The sequence below is a fragment of the Cynocephalus volans genome, chromosome 10 (genome assembly GCF_027409185.1).
Source record: "Cynocephalus volans isolate mCynVol1 chromosome 10, mCynVol1.pri, whole genome shotgun sequence".
Taxonomy (NCBI): domain Eukaryota; kingdom Metazoa; phylum Chordata; class Mammalia; order Dermoptera; family Cynocephalidae; genus Cynocephalus; species Cynocephalus volans.
In genome coordinates, this window is record NC_084469.1 from 95796220 (window position 1) to 95823194 (window position 26975).

The following is a 26975-nucleotide window of genomic DNA, read 5'->3' on the forward strand; positions in this document are numbered from 1 at the left end:
CGCGACGGCTGGGGGCTCCCGGCGCGGGGGACGCTGGTGGCCAAGATGGCGGCGGAGCTGGTGGAGGCCAAAGTGAGTGAGCGGCAGCGGCGGCGGCGGCGCCGGTTGGGGCGGCCGAGCGGCCGAGGGGGCGGGGGCTGCGCTGCGGGCCGGAGGCTGCTCCTTCCGCCTGGGGCCCTTCGGCGTGGCCCGCCTGCGGCTCGCCGCCCCGGCCGCCGCCCCCGGCCCCGGGGCGCAGGGTGCGGGCGGGGGGCGGGGAGGCCGGGGGCGGGGCCCCCCAAACCTCCCCGGGTCTTCGCGCTGGGGGTTGGTTCCCCAGCTTGAGGCAGGGTTTCCCCAACCTATCTGAGCCGGGTCCCCCTAAACACGAGGGCAGGGCCGCGCCTTCCAGCAGGCACAGCTGGACGCGATGGGCTCCTCGTCCCGAGCCGTGGTCCCTGCGCTTGGCCGGGGGGAGTGTCCGCACCTCCCCGCCCCCATGGCACCGAGGTCTGCTATCTGGGTCTTATCCTCCCCGCTCAGCAGGCCAGGCTGGGGTTTGCGACTCCCTGCCCGGAAGGGTCCCCTGACTCCCGAGTAGTGACCTGCCACTGTTGAGGATGACGAGCCAGGGTGCTGAGCCACCCCGAAACACGGTGCAGCATGCCTTCAGGGGGTCTGTACCCCAAGCTCGAGTGGGGAGCCCTTCAGCTCTTGGTTGGTCCCAGAGCCCCGCCCCCTCCCGACACCGTCTCTTGCACCCCGGAGGCGGTACTGAGGTAACACCAGGCCCACCCTTTGCCCTCTCCATGGGATGGAGCGCTGACCCCTGCTCTGACTCCCCCTTTGCAGTCTTGGGTCCTGGGCTCTGCCTCCTTTCTCCTCTCATTTCCTCGCGGGACAGCATCTGTGAGTGTGTTGATTCTGCTCTGGGCGCTCTAGAGCCCACACTGGCAGGATCAGATCCCGTCTCAAAACCTCGGTCGCCTCTACTGTACTCTGCTCCTTAGCGAGTCTGCTAATTAGGTTAGACCTCCCTTCCTCCCTACACAGCCCCCAGAATCTTGTTGCGCCCCAGCTCTGGCTTCTGAGCTTCTCTTCGTTTATGTCTGTTGTCTTATATTGGTTCTTGGAGGGTCCCCAGCTGGTTCCTGGGTAGGCCTCTTTCTTTAGGGTAGCTGCTGCTGCTCCTCCCCCAGACTACGGAGTCCGGAACCAGATTCCGTATCTCATAGATACCGTCCCCTCTCCTCAGAAGTGCACACAAGGCCACTGCTCCCAGGCAGGTAGGGGACCGCCACCTGCTTCTGGTCTGCCCTCCCTGAGGTCCTGACCTGTAAATGTTTTCTTTTTTTCTTGCTTCTCCATCTCTCATTCCTTCCCATCCCGCTGGGATCTGAAACATACCCCTCAACACTCTGTGATTATAGAGTATACCCCCGTTTCCCCAAGAGCATGCTCCTCCCCCCCCAAGCTCCCCCCCCCCCTTCTGCTCCTTTAGGGTTTTGAGAAGGTGGAGACTTGCCCTGGGGATGTGGAGGTCTGAACTTTGCAAGCACAAGGCCTGTAGTCCCCTGAAATGTAACTTCCTTGAGAGGCTGTGGAGCTGTGACTGTGGACCCTACCCTACCCGCTGCTGCTGGAGGGGAGGGTCTGCACTCTTTCATACCATCCAGGGCCTTGAAATATGATCTGATGAACTCTACTTGACCCTCTGGCGGCTGGCCCCCCCCCCCCAGTTAAATCAAGTTGACCCTTCTTTCAAGTTCTCTAAACCATGAGCCTCCATTCAATTCAGCAGGGCTTAGGCTACAGCACAACTTCCCCAACCCTAGGGAGCCCGCTTTCTCCTTGAGTCTCTTGCTGCCACCCGAGAGCACTTTCAGTGTAATTGAAATGTCCCCCTTTTTTCAGGAGCTTTGTCCACCCTGTCATACTACCAGCCTGGAGGTTTTGTCTTTAGGGGTGCACAGTGGGCTGGTTCAAGGGGCGAACATAGGGGCTTGTTGATAGACTTAAATCTCAGACTCTTAGCTTGAAGCGCCTGTGGCCCGTTTTGGGGTGGGGTGGGGGATATCCTTAGGTGATCTTCTACACATCTCTTTTCCTGGAGTGAGGGGCCCTGCCTGTCTTTCTTCTGGTGCTCAGAGGAGCCCAGGAGGGAGAAGAGGTTGGATGCAGCTGCTCCCTCTAGGCTGACATTCCCCCACGCGGCTTCCAAACAAGCCTGGAGTTGAAACTCCAGAGCCGCCGGGGCCTGGCCCTGTTTATAAACAGTTCTGACAGGCAGTCGGGTCAGGATAAAGCCAAGGCAGGAAGTGATCTTTGGGGCATCTGGAGCTTCTTCCTGAATGCCCCCCCCCCTCCCGCCCCAGGGTCAAGGGCAGGCTTCTTGGTGGTGGCAGCTGCGGAGAAATCTGAGTCGTGAACATATGGCAGCGTACAGGCCTGCTCTAGGATGCTTGTGCTGCAGGCCCGGATGTCCCACCTGGTTGGCAGGGCTAGGTGGGGCAGGGGGCTTGGGGTGGGAGTGGGGATGGGGGTGGAGTGACGTCAGTAGGTCCTCCGAGCCCACCTGTTTTTGGCATGATCAACCCCTGTGTTACACTTCCACATGACAGCATCACCTCTCCCTTCTAAGGGCTTGGGCCTCTTCCAGAAGAAACATCTTGTCCGCAAGCCTTTTTTCCCTGCAAAAGGTAGGAAGTCAGGCCAAGGGAGGCGAAGCATCTTTGATTTCAAAGCATCCTGGTCTTTACCAGACTCTCTGAGGGCCAGCAGACCGATTAGGCCCCCAGGTAGCAGGTGTGCTAGTGAGTGAGGATCCCCCAGGCCCTGGGTAGCTGTATGAGTGGCAAGAAATGAGTGGCCTTTAGGAGCCCAATGGATGCAGGTTCACAGGCCAGCCCTGCTGCTGTACGGGGAGGCTTCAGGCCTGCTACTTCCCTCTCTGTGCCTCAGTTTCCCCGCCTGCATGCTGGGAGTGGGTTGTTGTGAAGTTAGTGAAGTGGAAAGGCCCTCCTGGTGCCTGGCATGTGGTGGACATTTGTATCCTGGGTACTTAAAGAGCCACTGGGTTGCATGATGCAGAGTAGAAGAGATCCCCTGGGGTGGGAAAAGGCTCCTCTCGAGGCTTTGCAGGCACAACTGGGCGGCCCCTCACTTCTGTCTGTCGCCTTGAGCCTTCAGCAGGACTCTGGCGTGTACAGCTAGGACGAATCCTAGCACGCTCCCATCTTACCATGCTGACGAGGGAGGAGCCTGACAGCGGGCCCAGGGGGGTCCCAGAACTGGGGCTCCTGGGGCAGCGACAACCTCCCTGCCAAAATGTGCTGCTAAGGCGCCTCTCCCACCCTCAAACACCAGAGCCTCCCCACGTGGAGGCCGCTATGTAAACATACCACCAGCTCTCCCTCTCAGGCTTTCTCAAGTCGCATTTGAACAACTGTTGGTCTCTTTGGGTGCCATCCTGCCCCACGCTTGCCACCTTTCCGTATTCACTCTTGTTACTTGCCCTTTTTTATTTTTTCTTTTCCATTCTCCCTGGAAGTTTCTTTTTCTCACACCCTTTCATTCATCCCAGGCTAGCTTCAGGGCTCAGCGTGGGTGCCCTGGAACCCAGCTAGTCCGTCCCTCAGGGACATTCGGCCTGGTGGGGAGACCTCCCTTGGTGTCCCAGCTCCTGTGGAGGACAGGCCACTGCCAGACAGCCCCCAGTCAAACCCTGGGATCAGCCCAGCTCCTCTGTCTGGTTTGATTTAGCTGGAGAGACGCTGCCAGGTGTGAAGTGCCAGACCCTGCCAGACCTCATTCATCACTTTGCCACTGCTCAGTTAATATCTTCCACGGCTGCTGGGTTCCCTGCCTTCCTCTCCAACCAGCGCTTTTCACCCGGGGGTGGTTCTGCTGCCAGGAGATACTGGGCAGTGTCTGGGGGCATTTGTGGTTGTCATGACTGGGGTGGGGAGCTCTTGGCATGGAGTGGGTGGAGGCCAGGGATGCTGCTCAGCACCTGCAGTGCCCAGGACGCCCACCACAGAGAACCATCTGGCCCCAGTGTCCACAGTGCTGAGGGAGAGGCCTGCCTGAGACGATCAGCAGACATTTGGAAGGTCTTGGCAGTGCCTGGCTCTGTGTCGATGCCCGGGGGTAGTGTAATAGGGAGGAAACACCCCCGGCCTCAGAGTTAGGCTCAAGTTTGGATCTTGATGCTGCCTTCCCGAGCCGACGCTTTCTCGTCTGTGATGTGGAGCTCACACCAACTGGCAGGGGTGCTTTAAGGATCACAGTTAAGTGTATAATTATGTGTCCAGCTCAGTTCCTGGCAAGTGATTAGTACTGAGTAAATTGTGGCTACTGTCATCTAGACTGAAGGGAAAACACGTTTGTGACCGCCGTTGGTTGAGCCCTTGCTCTGCCAGGTGCTTTACGTGGGCTACCTCGTCTGGCCCCTCCACCATCCCCGTGAGGTGGATGCTGTTATCCTGTCTGATGAAGAGACTGAGGATCAGAGAGGCCATCCGGAGTCGCCAGCTAGGAACTGGCAGAGGCTGTTTACGGGTAAAGCAGTATTCTCAGCTCCTGCCCTGGGGATGCTTGCAGGCTTGAAGATGGGAAAAGGGAACCTAAAATAGAAGGGGGGATGGTCAGAGGAGCTGTTGTTGCATTGGCGATGCTGAGGCTCTCCTTGAAGAGGAGGAGGAGGAAGGGGCAGTGCTGAGCTGAGGGGCACCCCAGGAGCAGGCCTGACGAGTGGGCATAGATCTTGAACGTTTCTCACTTTGATACCCCTGAATCAGGGCCCAGGAGGCCCCCAGGAAGCTCCCGTGCCTCCGTGGCGTCCCCCGACTCTGGCAGCTCTCATATCTGATGGTGTGTGTATCTGGTTGCTCTTCTTCAGAACATGGTGATGAGTTTTCGAGTCTCTGACCTTCAGATGCTCCTGGGTTTCGTTGGCCGGAGTAAGAGCGGACTAAAGCACGAACTTGTCACCAGGGCCCTCCAGCTGGTCCAGTTTGACTGTAGCCCCGAGCTGTTCAAGAAGATCAAGGAGCTCTATGAGACCCGCTATGCCAAGAAGAATGCAGAGCCTGTTCCCCAGCCCCACCGGCCCCTGGACCCCCTGACCATGCACTCCACCTATGACCGGGCCAGCACAGTGCCCAGGACTCCCCTCTCTGGCCCCAATATTGACTACCCCGTGCTCTACGGGAAGTACTTAAATGGACTGGGACGGTTGCCTGCCAAGACCCTCAAGCCAGAAGTCCGCCTGGTGAAACTACCCTTCTTTAATATGTTGGATGAATTGCTGAAGCCCACTGAGTTAGGTGAGTCGGCCGCCTTCCCCATGGGGAGGCCTGCGTTCCACGTTCCCGCCGAGCACCCACTGACCAGCCATGCGGTTGACTTTGGGTACTGTTTTCAGGGGGGTGGTGAGGGTAGGAGGCCCTGGGGGCTTGTCCTTCCCAGGAAACAGAGGGACCACCCTTGATATGGGTTATCTGCTGTGTAACAAATTACCCTGAAACCCAGCAGCATAAAGCAACAGATATCTGTTAGCTCTCAGCTCCTGTGGGTTAGGAACTCGGGGGCAGTGTATCTACTGGGTGATTCTGGGCAGTTCTGGCTCAGAGTCTCCTGTGGGAGGTTGCAGTCTCATCTGAAGGCTCCGCTGGGGCTGGAGGAGGCAGCTTCTGCACGTGGTTGCTGGCAGCCTTGGCTTCTTGCCGGCTTTGGCTATATGGACCTCTGAATGGCTGCCCAAGTGTCCTCAGAGCGTGGTGGTTCTCTTGCCCCAGGGTGAGTGACCTGGAGAGAGAGAGAGAAGGTGCATGTGTGTGTGCACGCACATCAAGCTGGAAGCCACAGTTCTGTATGTAACCTGATTTCAGACATGTCACACCTTCCCTTGGGCCGTCTTCCATTGCTTCAACGGATGGCTCTGGTGCAGTGTGGGAAGGAAGGGACTGCTTCAGGATGAGACAACCAGGAGGCAGGAGTCACCTGGGGCCATCTCAGAGGCTGGCTTCTATTCTCTCACTCCCTGTGGAAAAGGGGCTGAAGAATCGTACCCGGCCTTCCCTCCTTCCCCACATGCTCTTTTCTAGTAGGCAGCCTGCAGGAGGGACCTCTGTCAGTGGGCTCAGGCCACTGCGAGGCTGCTCACACCGTGTGCCCCAAGAGTTCGGGGTGATCAGGGGTGGAGGAGGCAGTGCCAGGGCTCTGTGGTCCCTCTGACTGCTCATTTCTTTGTCCCCAAGTGTTGACTGAGCTGTGAGCCAGGACCTTGCAGTCTCTGGCTGCCTTAACCACATATGCTGCAGGTTGGTGTTGGCCCTGGTCTCAGCCTCAGATGCTGCCCTGAGCTCGGGGCCGGGAGGCCCTGACCAGCTGCATTTACCCTGGGTAGAGAGAGCATCCAGCCTCCAGGACTCCCAAAGGGCAGTCAGAACATGCTGGGCCTTTTGTGAACCCATGGCCAGGCTGGCAGATTTTACCAGGTTCCTGAGTGTTACTGGAGACCCCTTCCCTTTCTGTTTCTCCTGTCCTTCATCTCCCTCCCCCTCCTCATCCGCTCATGCAGGAAATGTTTGAGTGCCTGCTGGATGGGTGCCTGGCACTGGGCACAGAGCAGGGAGTAAGACAGATGGAGCCCCTGCCCTGAGGAGCTTCCTTTCCATATCCTCATGAGGGGATGGAGGTGTCCCCCACCTGTGGCCTGCTCCAAGGGTCCCACAGTGCACCATCAGCATCTCCTGTGGAGGCCCTCCTGTCTTTACCGAGTTGGCATCTGCCGGCCATGGCAGAGCGTAGGCTGCAGGGCCATGGTCTCTTCATGCCAGCCTCCTGCACCCTGCACACTCCCTCCCACCCTGCTGACCCAGCGTCCTGCATGGCCTGCCTGCAGAGGCTGGGGCCCCTCTCTGGCATGCAGACCTCAGCTGCAGCCTGGCGCCAGCCAGCCCCTCTCCTGCCCTTGGTGCGGGGCTGGAAGTGGGGAGGGGGTGCAGCGCCTCTCCCCTCCCACCTACAGCCCCGGGACTCTGTGAGGCTGTGGTTTCAGGTTGTGCCAAACTGGTGGAGGAGGGAGGGAGGGAGGTGCTGCCAGCAGTTCCAGCAGCTGTCCCAGGCTCCACCCTCTGGCCCCAGGCTCCACCCTCTGTCCTCAGGCTCCGCCCTCTGAAGCTTTCTGTCTTGCAGAAGTGTTTAGTGGGAACCTCTTGGAAGCAGGTTGTCCCAGTGGCACCTATCATGTGATTGAACAGGCAGCTCTGGGGACCCCGACCCCATCCTGAGTTTCCTTGGGCTGGCTTCCCTGCCTTCATGCCCCTGTAACCCCTGTCTGGATGCTGGAAGCCATTCTCCCCCTGGGGTTCCCCAGCAGCTTTTGGGGGCCTTGGGGACCAGCTGGCTGGTTCTGGAGGTTGAGCTGATGTTTTAGACTCCTGAGGCCTTGAGAATGACCTGAGCACCAGGGAGACTGGGTTTCCACCAAGAAGTGGCAGGGCAGGCTGGATGCTGGGTTGGGGTTCGGGCTAGAAACGACTTTGGAATCAGCAGTGACTGGCTGGCCGACTGGCCTCACCTCCCGTCCCAGATCCCAGGCTTCCTTCCTGCATGGCAGCGAGCAGTCGCTCTGCCCCAGAATGCATCACTGTGCCCTCAGCCCCCTGGGGACCCCGGTCACCTGATCTCCGGGAGAGCCTGCTCCCCTGTCTACACCAGGAACGACTCTGCTGTCGGCTCAGAACAAAGACCGGCCCCGCCCTGCTTTTCCTCCCCACTGAGTACCCCGCCCCCATCCAAGGGCCTGGGAGGAGGGCTCCTACCATGATGCACCACCTTCCCTGGACTCTCATGCTCTCTGAGGGTTCCCCAGGGGCTGCCTAGGTCCTTAGGGAGAGGTTTTCTTGAGCACAGACTTCAGGACCCAAAGCAGTGGTCCCCTTTGTTCTAGGACCTGCGATTCCGAGCACAAGCGCCCACCCTGGGCTGGCCCCTTCCCAGATGAACTCCATGAAGCTGGCATTGCCCAAGGGCCACTTCAAAAGGATGCGGCTCTGCCAGCTTCCCCTTTTTGACCAAAGGGGCTTCCACCTGCTGACCAAATGAGGCCCACACATTCTGGCCTGTCCCCGGAAGAGCTGTCGGCCAGCTCTGGGATGGAACCCACGCCAGGCGGACAGGAGCCATAAATCACACGGCGTGGAATGCTGGGCTTGGGGGAGGGGTGCAGGATAGTCAAGCCACACACTGGGAGCTGGAAGGACCTTAGGAGACAGATGATCCACTCCAGTGGAGGGGTGGGGCCCAGAAAGGTCAGGACACTTGCCCAAGGTCACACAGCAACCTGCACTTCACCCTCCTGACTTTGACCCCCTTTCTGAGCAGATGGAACCCCGCACCCTTGTGGGGAGATGCCTGTTCTAAACCACATGAAGGTTGGGGAGCCCAGCCATCCTCGCCTTCCCACCCTTCGGCCAGGCAGGCCTGGAGCAGAAGACCTCTGCTGACCTGAGCAGAACAAGAGGACCCAGGAACATGCAGCTGGGGGCCGCTGGAGCATCTTAACAGTGGGAGTCCCCCAGCCTGCCTCACTCTGCGTCAGCAGCCACAGCCCAGCTAGAGTAGCCCAGACCCTCCTGTCAGGGCCTGTGGTGGGGAAGAGAGGCTGTCATGAGACTTGGGGGCGGAAGGAAGGAAGCAAACACATCAGTCTGGCACAGAACTGCTCGTGAGGCCCCCAGCATCCTGTGGTCGGCCTCTTGTGGTGTCAGCCTGCGCTGTGCAGTGAGTGGCCCTTGTCATTGTAACAACTCCACGCACACCCCCCGAATCTCAGAGGCTCCCCTCCAAGGCAGGTTGTACTGTCACTGGCTGGAAACTGCTTGTGTAGCATCCCCTGTGTTGCGTGCAGGGCATAACTGTGTTCCTTATCCAGTCTCCTAAGCTGGTATTGCTGACGCCACACGTAAGCTAGTGGTGGTCTCTGCCCTTGTCCCTGGTGCTGCACAGGAGGTGATCAGATGGCGCTAGCTGCCGTCAGTATCAGGAGTTATTTATTGCATGTTTGTGTGGAGGGGCAGTCAGGAGGGCTTCCTGGAGGAGGCAGCAGTACAATCCAGACCCGAGGAGTGAGTACCAGTAAGCCAGGCAAGGAGGAGGGGGTAGGGGAGTGTGTTCCAGGCAGAGGGACCAGCTAGGACAGAGGCCTGGTGGTGAGAGAGGGCTCATTCACTGGACTGAATGGAGGCCATTGTGACCAGAGCATGGTGCGCCCCAGGAGGAGGGACAGAGCTGCCTGGGCGCGGGCGGCAGAGCCGAGAAAACTTGAGAATGGTGGGTTATGGGGAAGGATGGGGGACAGCCGTCCCCAGGGCTGCAAAGTCATGGAAGTTACAGTGAGCTTTTCCTGGTGTCTTTTTGGAGGTCGATGTTATCTTCTCTACCAAGAACCTAAGGGGGCATAGAGAGGTAAAGAGGCTTGCCTGTTGTCCCACAGCCAGGCAAGGTACAGGCCCAGCCCACTGACCCTCCATGGCACCTTCAGTTTCATCCTGTGCCCTTGGATCCTGGACCATCTTGTGGCATCCTGTCACTGTTCCTAGCCTGTGGGGTGGGGGCTCCATGGAATGGGGGTCTCTGCCAGCTCTACAGCTGGCCCTGGCTTTCCAGAGCACCCACCTGGGTGAGGAGGAGGGACAGGCCCACCATGACCTGCTGAGGGGGTCTACTTCCAGCCCACCCCAAGTCCTGATGGCTCCAGCTCTGGTGTCCTGTGATCACTCCTCCACCAGTCACAGGTTTTTACCTGCCTACCTGTCCTAGCCTTCTCCTGGGTCTGTTCCCCACGGGGTACTCTGCTCTCCCACAGTAGCAGGCCAGCCATGTCCCTCCTCTGCTCAAAACCTTCCCCTGACCTAGACCCTGCTGACTTTCCTGCCCCGTCCCCTCCCTTCCTCCTCCCTCTATCCCCCTCGCTCTCTCTGCTGCAGCCACACGGGCCTCCTCGCTGTTCCTCCCACAGGCCAGGCTCGGTCCTGCCTCAGGGCCTTTGCACAGGCTGCGCCCTCTGCCTGGAATGCTTTTCCCTGTATACCCGCTGGGCTCCTGCCTGACTCCTTTGGGCTCAGCTTATGTGCTGCGTCCTGGGAGAGGCCTCCCTGGTTGCCTGTCCTCACCGCCTGTGTGCTCCGTAGCTTCCTCCCAACACTGACTTGGTTTTTGTTTGTTTTTTGACATTGTTTATTTGTGTGTTTTCTTATTTTATTCTTTATTTTCTTGGCAGCTGGCTGGTACAGGGATCCAAACCCTTGGCCTTATAACACCGCACTCTAACCAGCTGAGCTAGCTAACCAGCCCTTGTACATTTTCTTACTTAACAGCTAGGTTAGAGCAGTGTTATAACACCACCGTGGTTCCGATCCCTGTACCAGCCAGCCACCAAAAAACAAAAGACAGAAACACCCAGGCCTGAGAGTGGCTGTCCACCGTGGATGGGTCAGGACAGGTGGGGGCACAGAGTGAGGAAAGACTTGGAGCTGAAAGCAGCCTGGGGGCTGCAGCAAGAGCGAGGAACTGACGGTCTGGAGTCCCTCTTTCCCCGTGAGACCCTGTGCCATCCCCACACCCCCACCACAGGAGGTGGCCAGCCCGCCCGCCAGCTGCATGCCAACACCAAGGCTCAGGTCAGCCCCCATGAGTGGAGGAGCTGGGGCTGTGGTCTCACTTGTACCCTGCCTCTGTCTGGGCTTGGTTGCTTTGCCCACAGGTGGAGCTGGGGGAGCCAGTCAGGACCCCCGCCTGGCGCACTGGGGTCACTGGTGGGGAACTGATGCTGGAAGCTCAAGGCCAGGAGTGGTGGAGTCAGAGGACCTGCATGTGTACTGGGAAGGGGGGCATTGGCCTGCAGGAGGGACCCCCACCCATCCTGTCCTCTCATCGCTGGCCCGGTTTGGGCCCAAGAGGCAAAAAGTCACAAGCAGATGAGTTTCAGGCCAGCCCCATCAGATCTACTTTCTACAACCTTGTACGTCCCTCTCCCTTAAGTATCTGTGAAAGCATGTGTGGGTCATAGGAAACCCAAGTCACTAGCAAAGAATCCCTGCCTCCTGAGCAGGCCCCTCGCCGCCACCTTTTCTTGGCAGTGTGGTCATGCGAACATGTGGTTGTACCCTGACTGCTGTTTTGTGGGGCTCCCCCATATATCGGGAGCATCTGCTTGCGGCATTAAATATTCAGTGCCAGCGGCATCTTGTGAAGCTGCCTGGTGGCCAGGGCAGGTGGTTGCTGGGCCCTTCCCCGTCGGTGTCTCGGGTTGGGCTGGTTCCGGGGTGCCCAGCCTTGGCTGATCTGTGTTCCCCTCCCTTTTCCCTGGTGGGGTGCTGAGACCTGTGGTGTGCAGGGGGCAGGAGGGGCTGTGTATAGCTGAAGGCCTCAGCCTGTCATCCTCCGTAGCCTCGTGGGCACCTTGTCCCCGTGCCACCCAGCAGTTACCCACAGTCACCTGGCCTTGTGGGAGCCATGGGTGATGACAGAGCTGCTCTTTGGTGCACTCAGTCTCCACGCCTTGACCCTGTGAATGTGCGAGTGCCTCGGTGTGCCAGGCAGTGCGCAGAACTCTGCGCCTTGGTGGCTCTGAGAGAACAAGTGGAAGGATGACTTGGGATGTCTAGCAGGGAAAGCGGTGTTCACAGTTTGAAGTGAGGCACTCAGGGAAGGCTTCCATCTCATTAGTGTTTGTGACACAAGGGCCTTGACGACAGCTGGGGAGGAATGTCCTGTAGGAGAAAATGGTGAGTGCAAAGGCCCTGAAGCAGTGTGTGCTTGGCTGATGGGGACAGCTGGCCTCTGCAGGGAGCAGCCAGCCACCCCAGGCTGAAGGTGGGAGGACAGGGCACGTCCCCAGGCCCCTGGTCTCGCCTAGATGGGCTGCTGGCCCTTTTCGTTCTCTCCAAGCTCTGCCTGCCCAGGTATTGGGTGGGCTGGGGGTGGTGTTCTGACCTACCCAGCCTCCGAGGCCCAGCTCAGATGTCAGCTCCAGTGAGGCCTCCTGACCCCCAAATAATTGCTCCCCAGGCTGTGCGCAGATTCAGGCGTGTCTGCAGGTGGCCTGTGCACACCCCTTGCTCCCCAATTAGGCGGCCTTCCTCAGGGGCCCTCGCTGGGACTGCAGAACCTGCCGTTGCCCAGGGACCTGTGGACTCTCAACAAACAGGTGGATTGGTGGCAGCAGTGTGATGTTACAGCAGCCACCTCTTCCTGAGCACCAGTGACAGACCCAGCGCTCGGCACCCTGGGAGATGGGCCATGCAGGCCCAGCCTGGGAGGCCCTGTTGGAGCTGCGATCCGAACCCAGGTGGTCTGGGTTCTGAGCCTGAGCTGGCTTTAAATCAAAATTGTGCGTGCTGTTTACATATTACCTGTTCTCATGGTTTGTAGTTCAGAAGTTCAAAAGTAGCGGTTGGCACAGGGAAACCAGGGGGTGGTCCCACTGCTGCTTGTTCTTGTAAACAACGTGCCATGGTGGCATGGCCAGGCCCAGTTGTGTGCCGATGATCTGTGGCGTTTTCAGTGGTACCAGGCAGTCTTGTAGTCACGACAGGGACGGCGTAGCCCGAACAGCTGAAAATATTTGTGCTTTGGCCTTGCATAGGAGCGGTTGCCGCCCACTGTTCTAGGTTTGCAGTGGTTCCACCTCCTCTTCCAGCCACTCACAGGCTGCGACCAGATTCTTGCCCCCTTGTCCACTTTTTGCACGTATAAGCAGCAGCTATGCGTTTATGTGGACCCCCGCCCTCCGTTTCTGTTTCACGGGTGTTCGCATAACATACACACTGCCAGGCACCTGCGTCTTTTACTTAGCAGGAAACAGCCTGGAGATGACTCCCTATCAGAACATCTGCGGCTCTGGATTCTCTGTCCCCTGCTTCACAGTTGCATAGTTGGTTGTTTGGTGCCCAGACTGCGTCGATGGGCATTCAGGCCATTGGCAGCCTCTGGCTGCTAGAAACCATTCTGTGGGATGTGTCCATCACACTGTGCATGTGGGAGCGTGTCTGCAGTTGGGGCTCCTTAAATGTAGGGCTTGCTCTTTTTTGGGTTGTGGATTCGTAGTTTTGATAAATTGGGCTGATTGCTTTCCGCAGAGGCTTTCAGTCCTATCAGCCTATACCCTCCTCAGTTTTTATCAAGGTTTCGATTCTCTTTCAATCTTCCAATCAAATGGCTTCTCAGTGCAGTTTAAATTTTATTTTGTTTTATTTCTGGCGGTTGGCTGGTACAGGGATCCGAACCGTGACTTTGGTGTTATCAGCACCATGCTCTGACCAACTGAGCTAACCGGCAAGCCCCTAAAAATTTTTTTAACTGAGATATAACTTACATACAATAAAATAGAGAGATATAGGCAGTTTGAGTTTTAACAAATGAATATACCGCAGTAACCCAGACTCCATCAAAATACGGAATATTCCCATGGGACTCTTTCCATCCAGTCCTCGTTTCCCCAAGAGGGAACCACTGTTCTGCTTTCTGTCACTATTGATGAGGTTGTGCCTGTGCTAGAACTTGAGATCAGTGTTATATGCAGTGCATGCATCCTTGTGTCTGGCTTCTCCAGTTCAGTGTCATGTTTTGCAGCCCATCCCAGTCACTTCGTTGACCTCAGTTGGCTCTGCTGGAGGACTGCACCACAGCTTGTTTATTCTCCTAGTGAAGGGCACCTGGGTTATTTCCACTTTAGGGCTGTTGGGAATGAATTTACCACAGACATCCTTGTGCAAGTCTTTTTGTAGACATATTGCCATTTGTTTAGGGGGCAAATACGTGGGAGCGGGATTGCTGGGATGTAGGGTGGTATGTGTTTGTGAGGGCAGTTTTCCACAGTGGTTGTACCATTTCGTAACCCCGCCTGCAGAGAGTTCATGTGCTCCACAGCCTCGTCAGCACTAGGAGTTCCCAGTCTTTGAATTTTAACCATCCTAGTGCACGTACAGAGGTTTTAAGCCAATCTTGCCATCCTGGGACAAATCCCAGAGATCTGGAATATTTGCTAATACTTTGTTAAGGATTTTTACATCTATGCTTATGAGGAATATGTATCTATAATATTTCTTTCTCTCTCTCTCTTTTTTTTTTTTTTTTTTGGGTGGCTGGCTGGTACAGGGATTGAGCCTTGGGCTTGGGCTTGGTGTTATCAGCACCACGCTGCAACCAACTGAGCTAACCAGCCAGCCTATGATTTTTCTTTCTTGCTGCATCTTTGTCTGCTTTTTATTATTATTATTTTTTAAAGTTTTTGACCAGTAAGGGGATCGCAACCCTCGGCGCAGTGTCGTCCGCACCCATGCTCAGCCAGTGAGCGCATTGGTCATCCCTATATAGGATCCGAACCCGCAACCTCAGCGCTACCAGCACCGCACCCTCCCGAGTAAGCCACGGGGCCGGCCCTTTGTCTGCTTTTGGTATCAGGGCTATGGCCTCATAAAATGGGTTGAGAAGTGTTTTTTCCTTCTCTATTTCCTGAAAAGTGTGTATGGTTTCATCCCTAAACGTTTGATAGAATTCACCAATCTGGACCGGCAGTTTTCTCTGTGGAAAGGTTCTAATTATGAACTCAATTTCTTAACCAATAAAGAGCTTTTTCAAGCTTTCTATATCTTTTGATGCCAGTTCTGGTCAACTGCGTCTTTGGAAGAATTTATCCATTTCATGTACGTTGTTGAGTGCAGCTAGGAGTTTGCCAAAGAGCCCTGGGCTCTGGTGACTTTCTCTGCTGCTTATTTTCTGTTTTATAGACTTCTATTTTTATTATTATTATTTCCTTCCTTCTAATGATTTTGGGTTTAATTTGCTCTTTTTTTCTGGCTTCTCACGGAGGAAACCTAAATCATTTATCTTAAACCTTTTTGTTTTTGTTTTTGTTTTGGCAGCTGGCTGGCATGGGAAACCAAACCCATGACCTTGGTGTTACAAGACTGCGTTCTAACTGACTGAGCCAACTGGCCAGTCACCTTTTTCTTTTTTAACATAAGGGTTAAAAGCTATAACTTTCCCTCTGAGGATTGCTTTGGCTGCATCTCATAAATGTTGGTATATTGTCTTTCCTAGTGTGGGTCAAAGCATTTTCTAACCACCCTGTGATTTTTGTCCAGTTATAAGTGAGAGGGAAGGGCCCAGACCCATAACCAGTGTGGTCTCCATCCCGTCACAGAACGTTCCCCAACCCCCGCACCCAGTAGGCACTTGGTGAGCACCACTGAGGCCCTGTGCGCAGTGTCTCCCAGGACTCTGCTGCGCTCCTCATGCCCCCACTGGGAGCTGGCCTCTTGTAACTCTTCTCTCTGTGCATGTGGAGGTTCATTTTCTTATCTCCTCCGCTGGCCTGTGAGTGCCCAAGGTGGGACCTCTGTCCAAGTGGAGTGGCTGGCCCAAGGGCACACAGAGAGCCCAGGCCAGAGCCAGGCTGTGTTGTTGGGGGGGGGGGTGTGGCAGGTGTCCACCAGCTGGGCACAGCCCTGCTCTTTGCCCCTCGGCTAAGCAGTGTTCCGTTTTCTAAATAGAGCTCCAGAGAACTGCGAAGGTCGCCCAGCTCCTAATGTGGCCCTGAATGGGAGCATGGGCAAGGAGGGGGCAGAAATTTTCCCTTAGTCACAGGCCAGGGTGCGCATCCCCCAGGAAGAGGCAGGGGTGTCCTCCCACATCCTCCCCCCTGGGCAGCCCCCACCTCCATCCCACTCCTCTGTCCAGTGCCTTCCTGTTTTCCTTTCCCAGTATAATGATGGACAGGTGCACTCACTTGGGGGTGGGTTCTTACCAGGTACCAGTTGTGACCCTGACCCTGTGTTTGTCTTCAGTTCCACAGAATAATGAGAAGCTTCAGGAGAGCCCGTGCATCTTTGCGTTGACACCGAGGCAGGTGGAGCTGATCCGGAACTCCAGGTGCGCTGTGCCCCCGCCCCAGCTCCCTGCTGGCCATCCGGCCATCTCAGTAGAGCCTTTGGCTATGTCCGCTGCAGGCTCCACATTTGTCCAGACCATGTTCCCCAGCAGCAGCAGGGAACAGGAGTCATCCTTCTGGAAAACCCCACCCTGGTCTTAGGTGCTGCCCTCACGTGCTGGGCCATGTGTGCAGTGTTGGCATGTGCTTACTGCCCCGAGAGGTGGACCAATTGTCCTGCTTTAATAGGGTCTCTCCCCTGGCACTGTGGACACTGGGACCGGATCCTTCTTTGTGGTGGGGCCATCCTGGGCACTGGAGGTACTGAGCAGCATCCCTGGCCTCCACCTACTCCATGCCAGGAGCACTCTCCAGTTGTGACAACTGCAAATGTCCCCAGATGTTTCCCAGTGTCCCCTGGGGGCAGAATTGCCCCGGGTGAGGACTGCTGAGCTGAACGTGTGGGGTCGAGGCTAGAAGTGGCTGTGCTGTCAGACCCTGGGTGTTCTCTGAGGCCCTTCTGTCTCCAGCTAAGACAGGTACCCCTCATGTGCTGGGCACATACCGAGTGCCCTGCACCTACCAGCCCGCTTAATACTCACAGCAGCTCCCTGTTTTCTTTCTTTCTTTCTTTCTTTTTTTGGTGGCTGGCTGGTTTGGAGCTCCCTGTTTTGCAGAGGAGACCGACGCTCAAGACAGGGGAGGTCGTTTGCCCAGGTCACCTGTGAGTCCATGGAAGGGCAGGGGTGGGAGCCCACAGCTGCCCCCTGGGTTCCTGTGTGACTTCAGAACTGCCTCCCCTGCCTTTTGGGGGTACAGGCCTGCTTCCTGTCCCCCCAGCCTCCCTGTCTGGCCCTTACGCCTGGGAAGGGCTCAGGATCGTCTGTGTTGGGCCCAGTGGCCACAGGGGCCTCTCCACCTGGTTAATCTCAGGTGCGACCTCACCTCTCTGAGCCTCATCTTCCTCATTTGTAAACTGGGTGTCATGACAGCTCCCACCTCCCAACTCAGTCCCTGCTCAGAGTGCTGCGTGGACGACACTCAATCCTGCCAGTGGTGGTGACTCCGCTCCCAGGCTGCATGTGACATCCTCACTGGGTGGACCACCAGGGCCCCAGCCTTCCTTCCTCATTCGGGCAAACTTTAGCAGCATTTGTGAGGATCCCCCCGTCAGTCCTGTCCTGCACTGGCTGTTTTCTTAGCAGATCTGCAGAATCTTTTAGTGGGGTGGACCCAGTTCGGAGGGTGGGGGGCTTCCTTCCACTCAGGCATGGCCTTTCTGTGAACTGTTCTTCAGTCTAGTGCTTTCTTCCTGAAGCTCCTGTTCTTCTCTTAAGTTGAAATATAATGTATATTTTGCAGAATATACCATTTTAAAGTGTAGAATTCACTGGCTGTTAGTGTATTCAGTAGGTTGTGCAACACTCACCCCTGCCCCATCAGCAGTCACTCCCCACCCCTCCCCCAGCACCCGGCAGCCACGAATCCACTTTCTCTCTGTGGGTCATCTTGTTCTGGACTTTTATGTAAATGGAGTCACACACTGTGTGGCCTTGTGTGTCTGGCGTCTGTCCCTGCGTGTGATGTGTTCAAGGTCCATCCACGTGGTAGCGTGTGTCAGAGCCTCGTTCCTTTTCCTGGCGGAGTGATGTTCCAGTGTGTGGATGGACCACACTGTGTTTATCCAGTCGTCTGTCCGTGGACACTTGGGCTGTCTTTGGCCGTTGGGAGTCATGCCACTGTGAGCATTTGTGTGCAGACGTGTTTCTCTGGGTAGGCATTGTCTTCGCTTCTCTTGGGTGCATTTCCTGTTAAAAGTTGATCCTGAGGTGTCCTTGGGTGATTTCTTTCTGTTGTGAATTGGCCGGTCGATTCCACTTGGCACATTTATAACTTTATTCATTCAGTGAATGAGCATGCACCTACCTGCCTTCTCTTGTGGGGTGACTTCTCTCGTGTTTCCCAGGCAGGCAGGCCCCTTTCTGGTGGCCCCACAGGTATTCCTGTCTCATCCAGTCTGCACAAAAGGGTCCTGGGCCTTGGTTTCCCTGGCTCAGACAAGGGAGCCTTGCCTCGCCAAGGTCCCCGCCCCTGTTGGTCTGACCTGGGGGGATGAGTCCTCACCCCTGCCTTTTGGAGAAGGGTGTTTCCCCATTTTACAGTTGAGGAATGGGGAGTTCTAAGGGGCTCAGCTGCAGGCCTGCATCCCACAGCTCGTGCTTGGTCAGGTGGAGAGCTCAGGGCACCTGGTAGACAGCACAGGCCTCAGCCAAGATGTGACCACGGCTTGAGGCTGCAGCCCAGGGCCACAGGGCCCAGGGCAGGCTGTCAGGGCTCTGCTCCCTGTGCCTCTGGGCAGGGTGGTGTCCTCTTCCCAGCAAGGGCTAGGATGGCTGGCGTCTTCCTGGCAGCCCTTGCCCAGTGATGTTGGCACGAGGGTGCCGCCCAGCACAGGAGAGAAAGTTCTGGAGAGCAGCTGTCAGCCCCCAGCTGCCAGGTCAGCGCGGCGTGTGGGGCTTTCCTCCCTGCTGACCCTCCTTTCCTCTCCTGTATTTGCTCAATGTCCACAGAGAGCTGCAGCCCGGAGTCAAAGCCGTGCAGGTCGTCCTAAGGTAGGCCCAGGTGTGCCCACAGCCCCGGGAGGGACCCTCTGTCAGCCACCCCCACTTCCCCTGGCCCTGGGAGCAGCCCTCCCAGCTTCCCTGGCAGAGGCAGAGCCCTGGCTACCCCTTCTGCCTCCTGTTCTTGTCCATGGACACACCTCCTTGATCTAGGGCCCCAAACGCCATGAGCAGTCCAGCCCTTTGTCACGTTCCCATCATCACCTCTGCCCTGACCGCTGGACCTCCCCTGCCTGGGTCTTCCTGTGGCCCCATGGTCCCCATTATGTTGCAGAATCTGTTACTCAGACACCAGCTGCCCTCAGGAGGACCAGTACCCACCCAACATTGCCGTGAAGGTCAATCACAGCTACTGCTCTGTCCCGGTGAGCCACGGCTGCCCTGGGGTCCGCTGCAGAGTGGGGGCAGGGATGCCACTGTCCCAGCTGCGCTCATATCTGGCGCCAGTGGCCTGAGCCGGCCTGTCTGCTTCCAGGGCTACTACCCCTCAAACAAGCCCGGAGTGGAGCCCAAGAGGCCCTGCCGCCCCATCAACCTCACCCACCTCATGTACCTGTCCTCGGCCACCAACCGCATCACTGTCACCTGGGGGAACTATGGCAAGGTGAGAGCCCAGGGTGCCACCCACCCTGTCGCGCTGCTGGCACCTCCCTGGCCGGACCTGATGCCCCCTCTGCCCGCAGAGCTACTCCGTGGCCTTGTACCTGGTACGGCAGCTGACCTCGTCGGAGTTGCTGCAGAGATTGAAAACCATCGGAGTCAAGCACCCAGAGCTGTGCAAGGCACTTGGTGAGCCCACGGGGCTGGGAGTGGGCATGTCCCTGGAGCCCTCCCTTTGCCAGGCGTGAAGCCCCAGCCCTGGGAGGAGCTTCTGGTCTGTCGGGGGCCTCTAGCAACCAGCACCTAGTGGGGACTGGGCCTCCCAGGGTCTAGCTCCCAGGGTCCTCCCAGGGACCATCCATCCCCCCAGGATCTGCAGCACCGGCCTGAGAGGAGGGGGCGAGCTGGGCAGCTGGGGAGTGGTGTCTCGTTTTGAAGCAGAGCTTTGGGAGGGCTGCCAGTGGACCAAGGTGATCCATGTCCCAGCAGACCCTGCTGGCTGTGGGGCAGGTTCCCATTGGACGGAGGAGGGCGGTGGAAAGTCTGACCGTAAATGGCGAGTCTGTTTTTCAACTTCTTTGTACTTATAACAACCGAATATTAGGGGGGAAAAAGTGACGTTAGGCACGCGAACAGAAAAGACTGGACTCCCAAGACTGGCAGGCGGACAGGGTCCCGTTTCTCTTGCTGAGTCCCTGCTCCCAGTGGCTGCCGAGCACAGCCCCATAGCTGTGTGCCCTCGGGCAACTTGCTCGCCCTCTCTGGTGGCCACTTTCTTCTTCAGAGCAGACCTGAACTGTCTCAGGGACTCCCGGCCCTCTCTGTGGGCCCCACCTGGCTGGGGTCCTAGCTGTGATGGGTTCTGCTGGCCTGTCCTGTGGAAGGGGTTGGGGATGGGGCCTGGCCCAGCGTCCCTGTTAGCTGAATACAAGCTCGGAGGCTGGGGATGGGTGGGTGGCCTGTCAGGGTGAGTGGAGGGAGGGTGGCTGGGTTTGCTGGGATCCACTTCCAGAATGGTAGCTGTTTCAGGTGGACTCTGGTGCTAACCCAGCCATTCTGCAGAACTCGGGTGGGGAGGGTCCCACTCACTTTCCCTCCCAGCACCACCCGGCCGGGCCCCTGCCTCTGCTCTTGGCTTCGTAGCTGTGTCCCCCAGCCTGGGTGTCTGGAGTCTGGAGAGGTGCTGGTATTCCTGAGGGGCCTGTGATCCTGGTCGTGTTGAAGCCTCCTGTCCACCCTGGCCCCTGAGGTAGGAGATGTGGCAGTCAGCACCCCTCTCCAGAGGACGTGGAGGGACGACCCAGGAGTCCCCGCTCCCAGGCCAGCACCCACCAGGCCTTGGGCCGACTCGTGAGGACACAGACGCAGAGTGGCAGAGTGAGGCCCATGTACCCCAGGCCTTGGCCCGTGCATCCTGCTGCCTCCCTCTTCCCTCAAAGGGCCCTTTCTTCACCCCCACTCTCCCCCCTGCCATCTCCTTGTGGGACAATGACTGACTCGACCAGGAAGGGCAGGTGTGGGGCTGGGCAGCCTGATGTGGCACTGGCCCACGGGCTGGGGCCTGGCTTAACTCCTCAGTGACTGGTGAGGAACCAGGGCCTGAGGCCTCAGCCCTGCAGCCCTGGGGACTGTGTGGCATTCATGATGACCCTGGCCCTGCCTGCGCTGTAGGGTCCAGTTTCCTCTAAAGCAAGCCCTGTCTGTCTTTCCATGGCCAGCCCCAGGCTTGGCATCTTTGCCACTGGCTTTCTCTATGGTCACAGCCGGGAAGTCCTGTCCTTTGTCTCACTGACCTCACCCTGCTGTGCACACCAGTTCTTACCAGGGGAGGAGGGAGACCTTGATATAACAGACAGACGCATGCCTGTGTCTTCTGCTCTGTTTTGAGAGGCCAGGGCCTGTGGGTACATCATCAGGACTTGTAGCCAGAGCCGGAGCCAAGTGTGGACATTTATACTGAGGTGTAAATGACTGATGGAAACTTGGGGCACAGGAGGCCGAGGTGCTGAGGGCCTGGGGCCTGGGGCTGAGTGCCACAGGGTCCCCATGTGGAGGAAGAAGAGCCCACAGGTCCACACACAGGCTGTGGGTCTGGTGGGGCCCAGGGGTGGGGGTCATCAAGGGAAGTGGATCCTGAGCTTCCAGGGATAAGCAGTTTTCCAGCAGGTGAGGGGGTGGGGAGGAAGGTCCAAGCAGAGAAAACAGCCACAGTGTCAGGACAGCTGGGGGTGGGGAGGAGGACCACCCAGGCAGGTCACCCTTAGCCTTGTGTGGGACGGGCTGGTGTTGTCCTGGGGGAGGGGACACGGGTCCCTCAGGCAGCCGGCTGTGTCTAGGGCTCTGGGGCTCTGCACTGCGTCTCGGGCTCTGGACTGCCGTGGTCTCTGCCCTGAGGGGCCGGGGCCTCGACTGAGCCGTCTGTGGCTGGAGTTGAACCATGAGCGTGCCTGGGGATTATGGGCCGGTTTCCCCACCGTTCTGGAGAGGATGCAGAAAGACATCTAGGGAGAAGCCGGTGCCCCTGCACTCACCCTGCTCTTGGGGGGATTTCCTTCCAGCCTGTAGGATTTCCTTCTTGCTGTGCGAGGCCTTCGCGGTTTGTTGTGTGTTTTCTACGTTACATGTGACCTTGTGTCAGGCGCTGTCTTTCCCTGCGTGGTAGAAGTCAGACTTCAGGGGCTGGCCGGTTAGCTCGGTTGGTTAGAGCACGGTGCTGATAACAGCAAGGTCCAGAGTTTGATCCCTATACTGGCCAGCTGCCGGAAAAAACAAACAAATAAAAGAAGACTTCACCATGCAAGGAAACCGCATTCTGTGGGTTTGTGACCTGCCTCTGGTGGCAGTGCTGGCGGCTGGGCATCGGTGGTTTGCTTCCCTGTCCTCTGCTGGGGTGGCAGAGGCTACGGGGTCTGCCTTGGAAGGAGAGTCCCTGCCTCATTCCTGGCTGCATCCTGGGGGATGGTGTTTTGGCTGCACAATTGACAGTCACAGTGGATGGCTCTGTGTTGCCTGGATCTTTCCAGAAAAGTTCTGTGAGTTGTAGGAAGCCCCAACGGGTGGGTGGGGAAGATGCTGTCGTTTGCCTGTGTGTTGGGGTACCGCTGGGTATGTGATGTACCCGGGGGGTGGTCAGACACGACACCCTCTTCCAGATGTCCCTTGTCACCCTGAGTGAGCTGTGGGGCTGGAGCTGGGTCTCGTCATCCAGGAGGGACCTCTTCTGGGAGATGGATATCAGGTGCTGTGCAGACCATGCTGGAGAAACTCCGAGGATTGCCCTAGCTGCCTCAGTCTCCTGCCTTCTAACAGTGTCCTCTGTCCCCTTTTCCCACAGTCAAAGAGAAGCTGCGCCTCGATCCCGACAGCGAGATCGCCACCACCGGCGTGCGGGTCTCCCTCATCTGCCCGGTGAGTCGGGCCCCTGCATGCACCTCTTGGAGCCCACTCTTGCATGGGGTGGCAGTTCTTGGCTGGTCAGCGAGCTCACCTAGGGCAGCGGTGGTCTTGGTCTTAGTCCCCTTGGAGTCCCTAAGGCAGCAAACGAAAGATCAGACAGAGCTGGGGGGAGAGTGAAGGGCAGGGTGACCATGGCCAGGTAGGGTCGGGCGGGGTGGCCAGGGTGGTCTGCTCACACCCGCCACCTCCTGCAGCTGGTGAAGATGCGGCTCTCAGTGCCCTGCCGGGCAGAGACCTGCGCCCACCTGCAGTGCTTCGATGCCGTCTTCTACCTGCAGATGAACGAGAAGAAGCCCACCTGGATGTGCCCGGTGTGCGACAAGCCAGCCCCCTACGACCAGCTCATCATTGACGGGTGAGTCTCGGGGAGCTGGAGCCAGCCCACTGAGTACTAGGCTGCTCTGGCCCCCGTGTGGAAGGGACAGCAGAGCTGGATGCCCGCCTAGGTCTCTGCAGCTTCCGACTTCACTGGGCTGCGTCAGCTGGTGGGCACGAGCGTCCCCGCAGGACTTATCAGAGCCTTTGCTGTGCAGGAGGCAGCAGTGTAGCTTAGGCTTCAGGAGCTGGCCTCTGCCTTGCCCTTGCTCCCCATGTGATCTTGAGCTCTCTGAGTCTGACCTGAGCGCCCCAGCCTCAAGGCCATGAAGGGACTCGGGGCTGCTTTCCAAAGGTGTCCCACCCCGAGAAAACACAGAGGGGTGAGAGAGACAGCTATCTCCCCTGAAGTTCTGGTGGACACCCATTCGTCCCCTTCCTGGGGGGCACCATCCTGCAGCTAGGCTGTTCCCCTGTTCCCACCAGCAGCCCCTCTGCGTGCCACAGGGGGACAAGGGGGGCAAGTCCTTTGTCCCCAAAATGGAAACTGCTCAGGTCTTAAGTTTCCAGAAACTGAGCCCTGTTGTCTGTGGCACCTGATGTGGCTCCGGCCAGGCGCCGGCCACACCCACCTGCTGTCCCCAGGGCCACCAGGCAGGGCGTGAGGCCGTGCTCTCGCAGAGGGAGAGGCAGCAGCTAGGGGTGCAGGCCGCGGCCAGGCCAGGCTGTAGCCTCAGGGGGCACTTGGGGAGGCCTCCGACCTGCAGCGGCTGGGCTTGGCTGTGGGCGTCTAGATTTGTTCCCCAAGTGGACCCCTTATTCCAGTGCTTGTCTGTGTCCCAGGAGGCAGGCCTTTGATCCTCTCCACTTCAGTGGTGAGGAAACTGAGGCTCGGAGGAGGCAGCCACCAGCCTCACACCGCCCGCAGCTCGCAGGTGGCTGGGCCAGGATTTGAACCCAGGTCTGGACAGCTCTGACCTGGGTCCCCCCCTGCAAGGGCCGAGCCACCTCCCCCATGCTGTCCAGCCTTGGTGCGGAGCATGGAGGCCTCTGGGCCGGGCACGTGGGCTAGGCCTGAATAGCTCTCTGTTCCTGCCTGGCAGCTGTGCGGCCCGGCGCCCACCCTCCCCCCACAGGCCCGGAGCGGCTCACTCGGGCTCGGGTGGTAGCAGCTCTGATTGCTCCAGAGGCTGATGGGGCTGGGGCAGGTTGCTGTGTCCCATGGGGCCTGGACATAGCCAGGGAGGCTTCCTGGAGGAGGGATTTTTGGTTTGTACATGTATTCCATGAGGTTCTGCCACCTTGTCTGGCCCTGGCCCTGAGCTTGCTGGCCCTGGCATCCCCAAAATGACACTGTCCCAGACCCTGCCTTCAGGGAGTTCTCTGGAGGGCTGCGGGAGGGGCACAAACACTCTCAGTGCCACGTCTCCATGTTGGGGAGGAGGAAGAGGAGCTGTGGGGTGGGTTTGTGGATGAGTAGTTTCCAGGTGGGGAGGTGCCTTACAGCAGAGGGCTGTATTCACAGCCAGGGGGACTCTGGTGTGGAGGGTCTGAGTGTGACAGTACAGAGGCCTCAGGGTGCGATGGGGGCTGACCAGAGCCAGACAGGCCTCTGTCCTGTGTGCCCCCTGTGGCCTGCGTGGGCACGTGGCCTCTCCTAAGGACCCTCCCCCGCTGCTGCTGCTGCTGCTGTGCCTGCCTCACCCTGCAGGCGGGGACACCGAGGCCCTGTGGCCAGGAAGTGGGGGCGGGGGGGCGGGGTGTAACCGGAACCAGGGCCTGTTTCCGACTGGCCTTGTGGTCTCAGAGCTGTCCTCCCTGCCTGGCCTCTCCTTTCTCATCTGTAAAATGGGCTGGTGGCACCCCTGAGTGTGGTGCTCTCGGGGGCGCTGCTGTTCATATGCAAGTGAGGTGGCCCCCACTCTGCCCACAGCCTCTCCCAGGGCCGCTCCTTCCCTCCAAGCCTCACCACCTCACCTGTCTGGCGGACGCCCCTATCCCCAGGCCGGCTGTCCTCGAGCAAAGTCCCCTCTTCTGTGAAAAAGCAGGGAGGCAGCACAGAGCCGAGATCAGAGGGAGAATGTGGAGGTAGGGTGGGCAGGGACCCTCAGGCCGCCCGGGCCCGGCCTCTCGAGGGCACTTAGAGGGAAGGTCACCAGTCTGTGGTCTCCTCCTGGAGGGCTTGGCTCTGCAGGCTCTGCACGGTTGGCTGGGGTGGGGACACAGGGTGATCAGCTCCCAGGACTCTCAAGGACGCCCTGTCGGGCGTGGTCTTGAAGCCACTGCTGCAGAGAGGCGGGGAGTGACCCAGCACACCCCAAGCTCAGCTGCTTGAGGGAGCGGCCAGGCGGGGTAGAGCAGGGCAGGGGCGTATCCAGCCCAGCCCAGCATCAGCCCCCTGCCCACCTGCCCCAGGCTCCTCTCCAAGATCCTGAACGAGTGCCAGGATGCCGATGAGATCGAGTACCTGGTGGATGGCTCGTGGTGCCCGATCCGCGCCGAGAAGGAGCAGAGCTCCAGTCCCCAGGGCCCCATCCTTGTGCTCGGTGAGTCCCTCTGGTGCCCGTGGCTAGTGCAGCATTTTTGTGGAAAACACAAAGATGGAGCCCGGTGGAGCCGATCCCTGGTCGGGGGGCCAGGCTGAGGGCTGCGCGCTGCAGGCGGGCACAGGGTATGGGCGAGGCCTGCTGTGAGCCCGGCCAGCCTCAGTTTCCCTGCTCTGTAAGCCGATGGCGTCCTGAGCACCAGTGTCCCCATCCCTTTGCCTGCAGGCACCTCAGATGCCAACGGGCTGCTGCCCACCCCCAATGTCAACGGCAGCAGCGCGCTTAGTGGTGCGGGTGGCGGGGGCAGCTCGGTCAGTGGCGTGGAGAATGGGAAGCCGGGGGCCGACGTGGTGGACCTCACGCTGGACAGCTCGTCGTCCTCAGAGGACGAGGACGAGGAAGATGAGGACGAAGATGAGGATGAGGAGGGCCCGCGGCCCAAGCGGCGCTGCCCCTTCCAGAAGGGCCTGGTGCCAGCCTGCTGACGCCGGCGCGGATACACGACTTTCCTGGTGCTCACCACGCGGAGGGGCGCGGGCCAGCCTCGGGGCGCAGGGGCGGGTGGCGATTTTCTTCTTTCTGTTGTTGTTTGTTTTCTTTTCCACCCCTTCCCCTGGCTCCTGGCACCTGTACCTCTGGACTCTCCTATCCGGGGATTAAAAAAAAGGAAAATGACAAAAAAAAAAAAAAAAAAGTAAAAAATGAAACAAAAAAAATCAAACTCTTAAAAACAAGGCAAGCCACCCACACAGCTGCTTTCCCAGCCGGACAGGGTCCGAGTCCTGGAGACGAGCCACCCCCGGGGAGGGGCGGTGGGTAGGAGGGACCCAGGACGCCCCCCGTGCCCCTCCACAACGTGTCCCCGCTACCTGCGTCCTCTCCCCATGACCATTCCGACAGGTGCGCAGGGACCCGGGCGGGGCGGCCCCTCTTTCTGGCGACGACCACTTTGACATTCGTCTGTTCCTTTGCTTTCCTCTTTGCAAATGTGTCCTCTCGCCCGGAGACCCTCGAGCGCCCGAGCAGCAAGCATTTTAGCCAAGAAGCCATGGAGTGGTTGGGGCAGGGAGGAGGCGGTGGGGTGGGAGGGATGGGCAGGGGCAGGGCTGGGGGCTGGGAGGGCTCAGCCACAGACGTGTTGTATTTTTCGAAAGTGCAATAACTTGGTATTTTAAAGACCCAGCATGTGGCCAGAACGCCCCAGGGAAGGTGGGGGCCCCAGGGTGTGGCACCGTGTGGCGTGGGGGGTCTCAGTTTTCTAGCCAGCTACCTCGGTAACTCCAATTCAGGTTAACTTCCCTACGGAACAGCACAGATGTCCACAGTTGCCACCGTCACGGCTGCCAGCACTCCGGCCAGCGGGGCAGGGAGGGCGGCCACTTCCCGAGGGGCAGCAAGGACTCTGGCCGCTTGTCTCTTGATGTGGGCTGGTTCCTCTCCCTTCTTCTTGCTCTTGGGTTTATCCAACGGGTATGAGGCTCGCCTGGTGCCCCCTCCCCTGGAAGCCTCGCTCTTCCA

At 58.5% G+C, this 26975-nt stretch overlaps 1 protein-coding gene across 1 annotated transcript; it reads left to right on the forward strand.

The window, feature by feature from the left end:
* PIAS4 (protein inhibitor of activated STAT 4) lies at positions 1 to 26515 on the forward strand. The gene is made up of 11 exons (XM_063111128.1): positions 1 to 72; positions 4880 to 5306; positions 15837 to 15921; positions 18490 to 18531; positions 18815 to 18905; positions 19016 to 19144; positions 19224 to 19329; positions 22475 to 22548; positions 22791 to 22951; positions 25327 to 25457; positions 25683 to 26515. The coding sequence occupies exons 1-11, from the start codon at positions 46 to 48 to the stop codon at positions 25940 to 25942; spliced, it is 1533 nt and encodes a 510-aa protein (XP_062967198.1). The 5' UTR covers positions 1 to 45; the 3' UTR covers positions 25943 to 26515.
* Positions 26516 to 26975: the final 460 nt, after the last annotated feature.

Bases quoted from the DNA above. Each gene is read 5' to 3' on its own strand.
- PIAS4 (XM_063111128.1), top strand. From the start codon at position 46: ATGGCGGCGGAGCTGGTGGAGGCCAAA. The intron at 18,906-19,015 runs GTGAGCCACGGC...GTCTGCTTCCAG, and splicing joins ACAGCTACTGCTCTGTCCCG to GGCTACTACCCCTCAAACAA. The intron at 19,145-19,223 runs GTGAGAGCCCAG...CTCTGCCCGCAG, and splicing joins CCTGGGGGAACTATGGCAAG to AGCTACTCCGTGGCCTTGTA.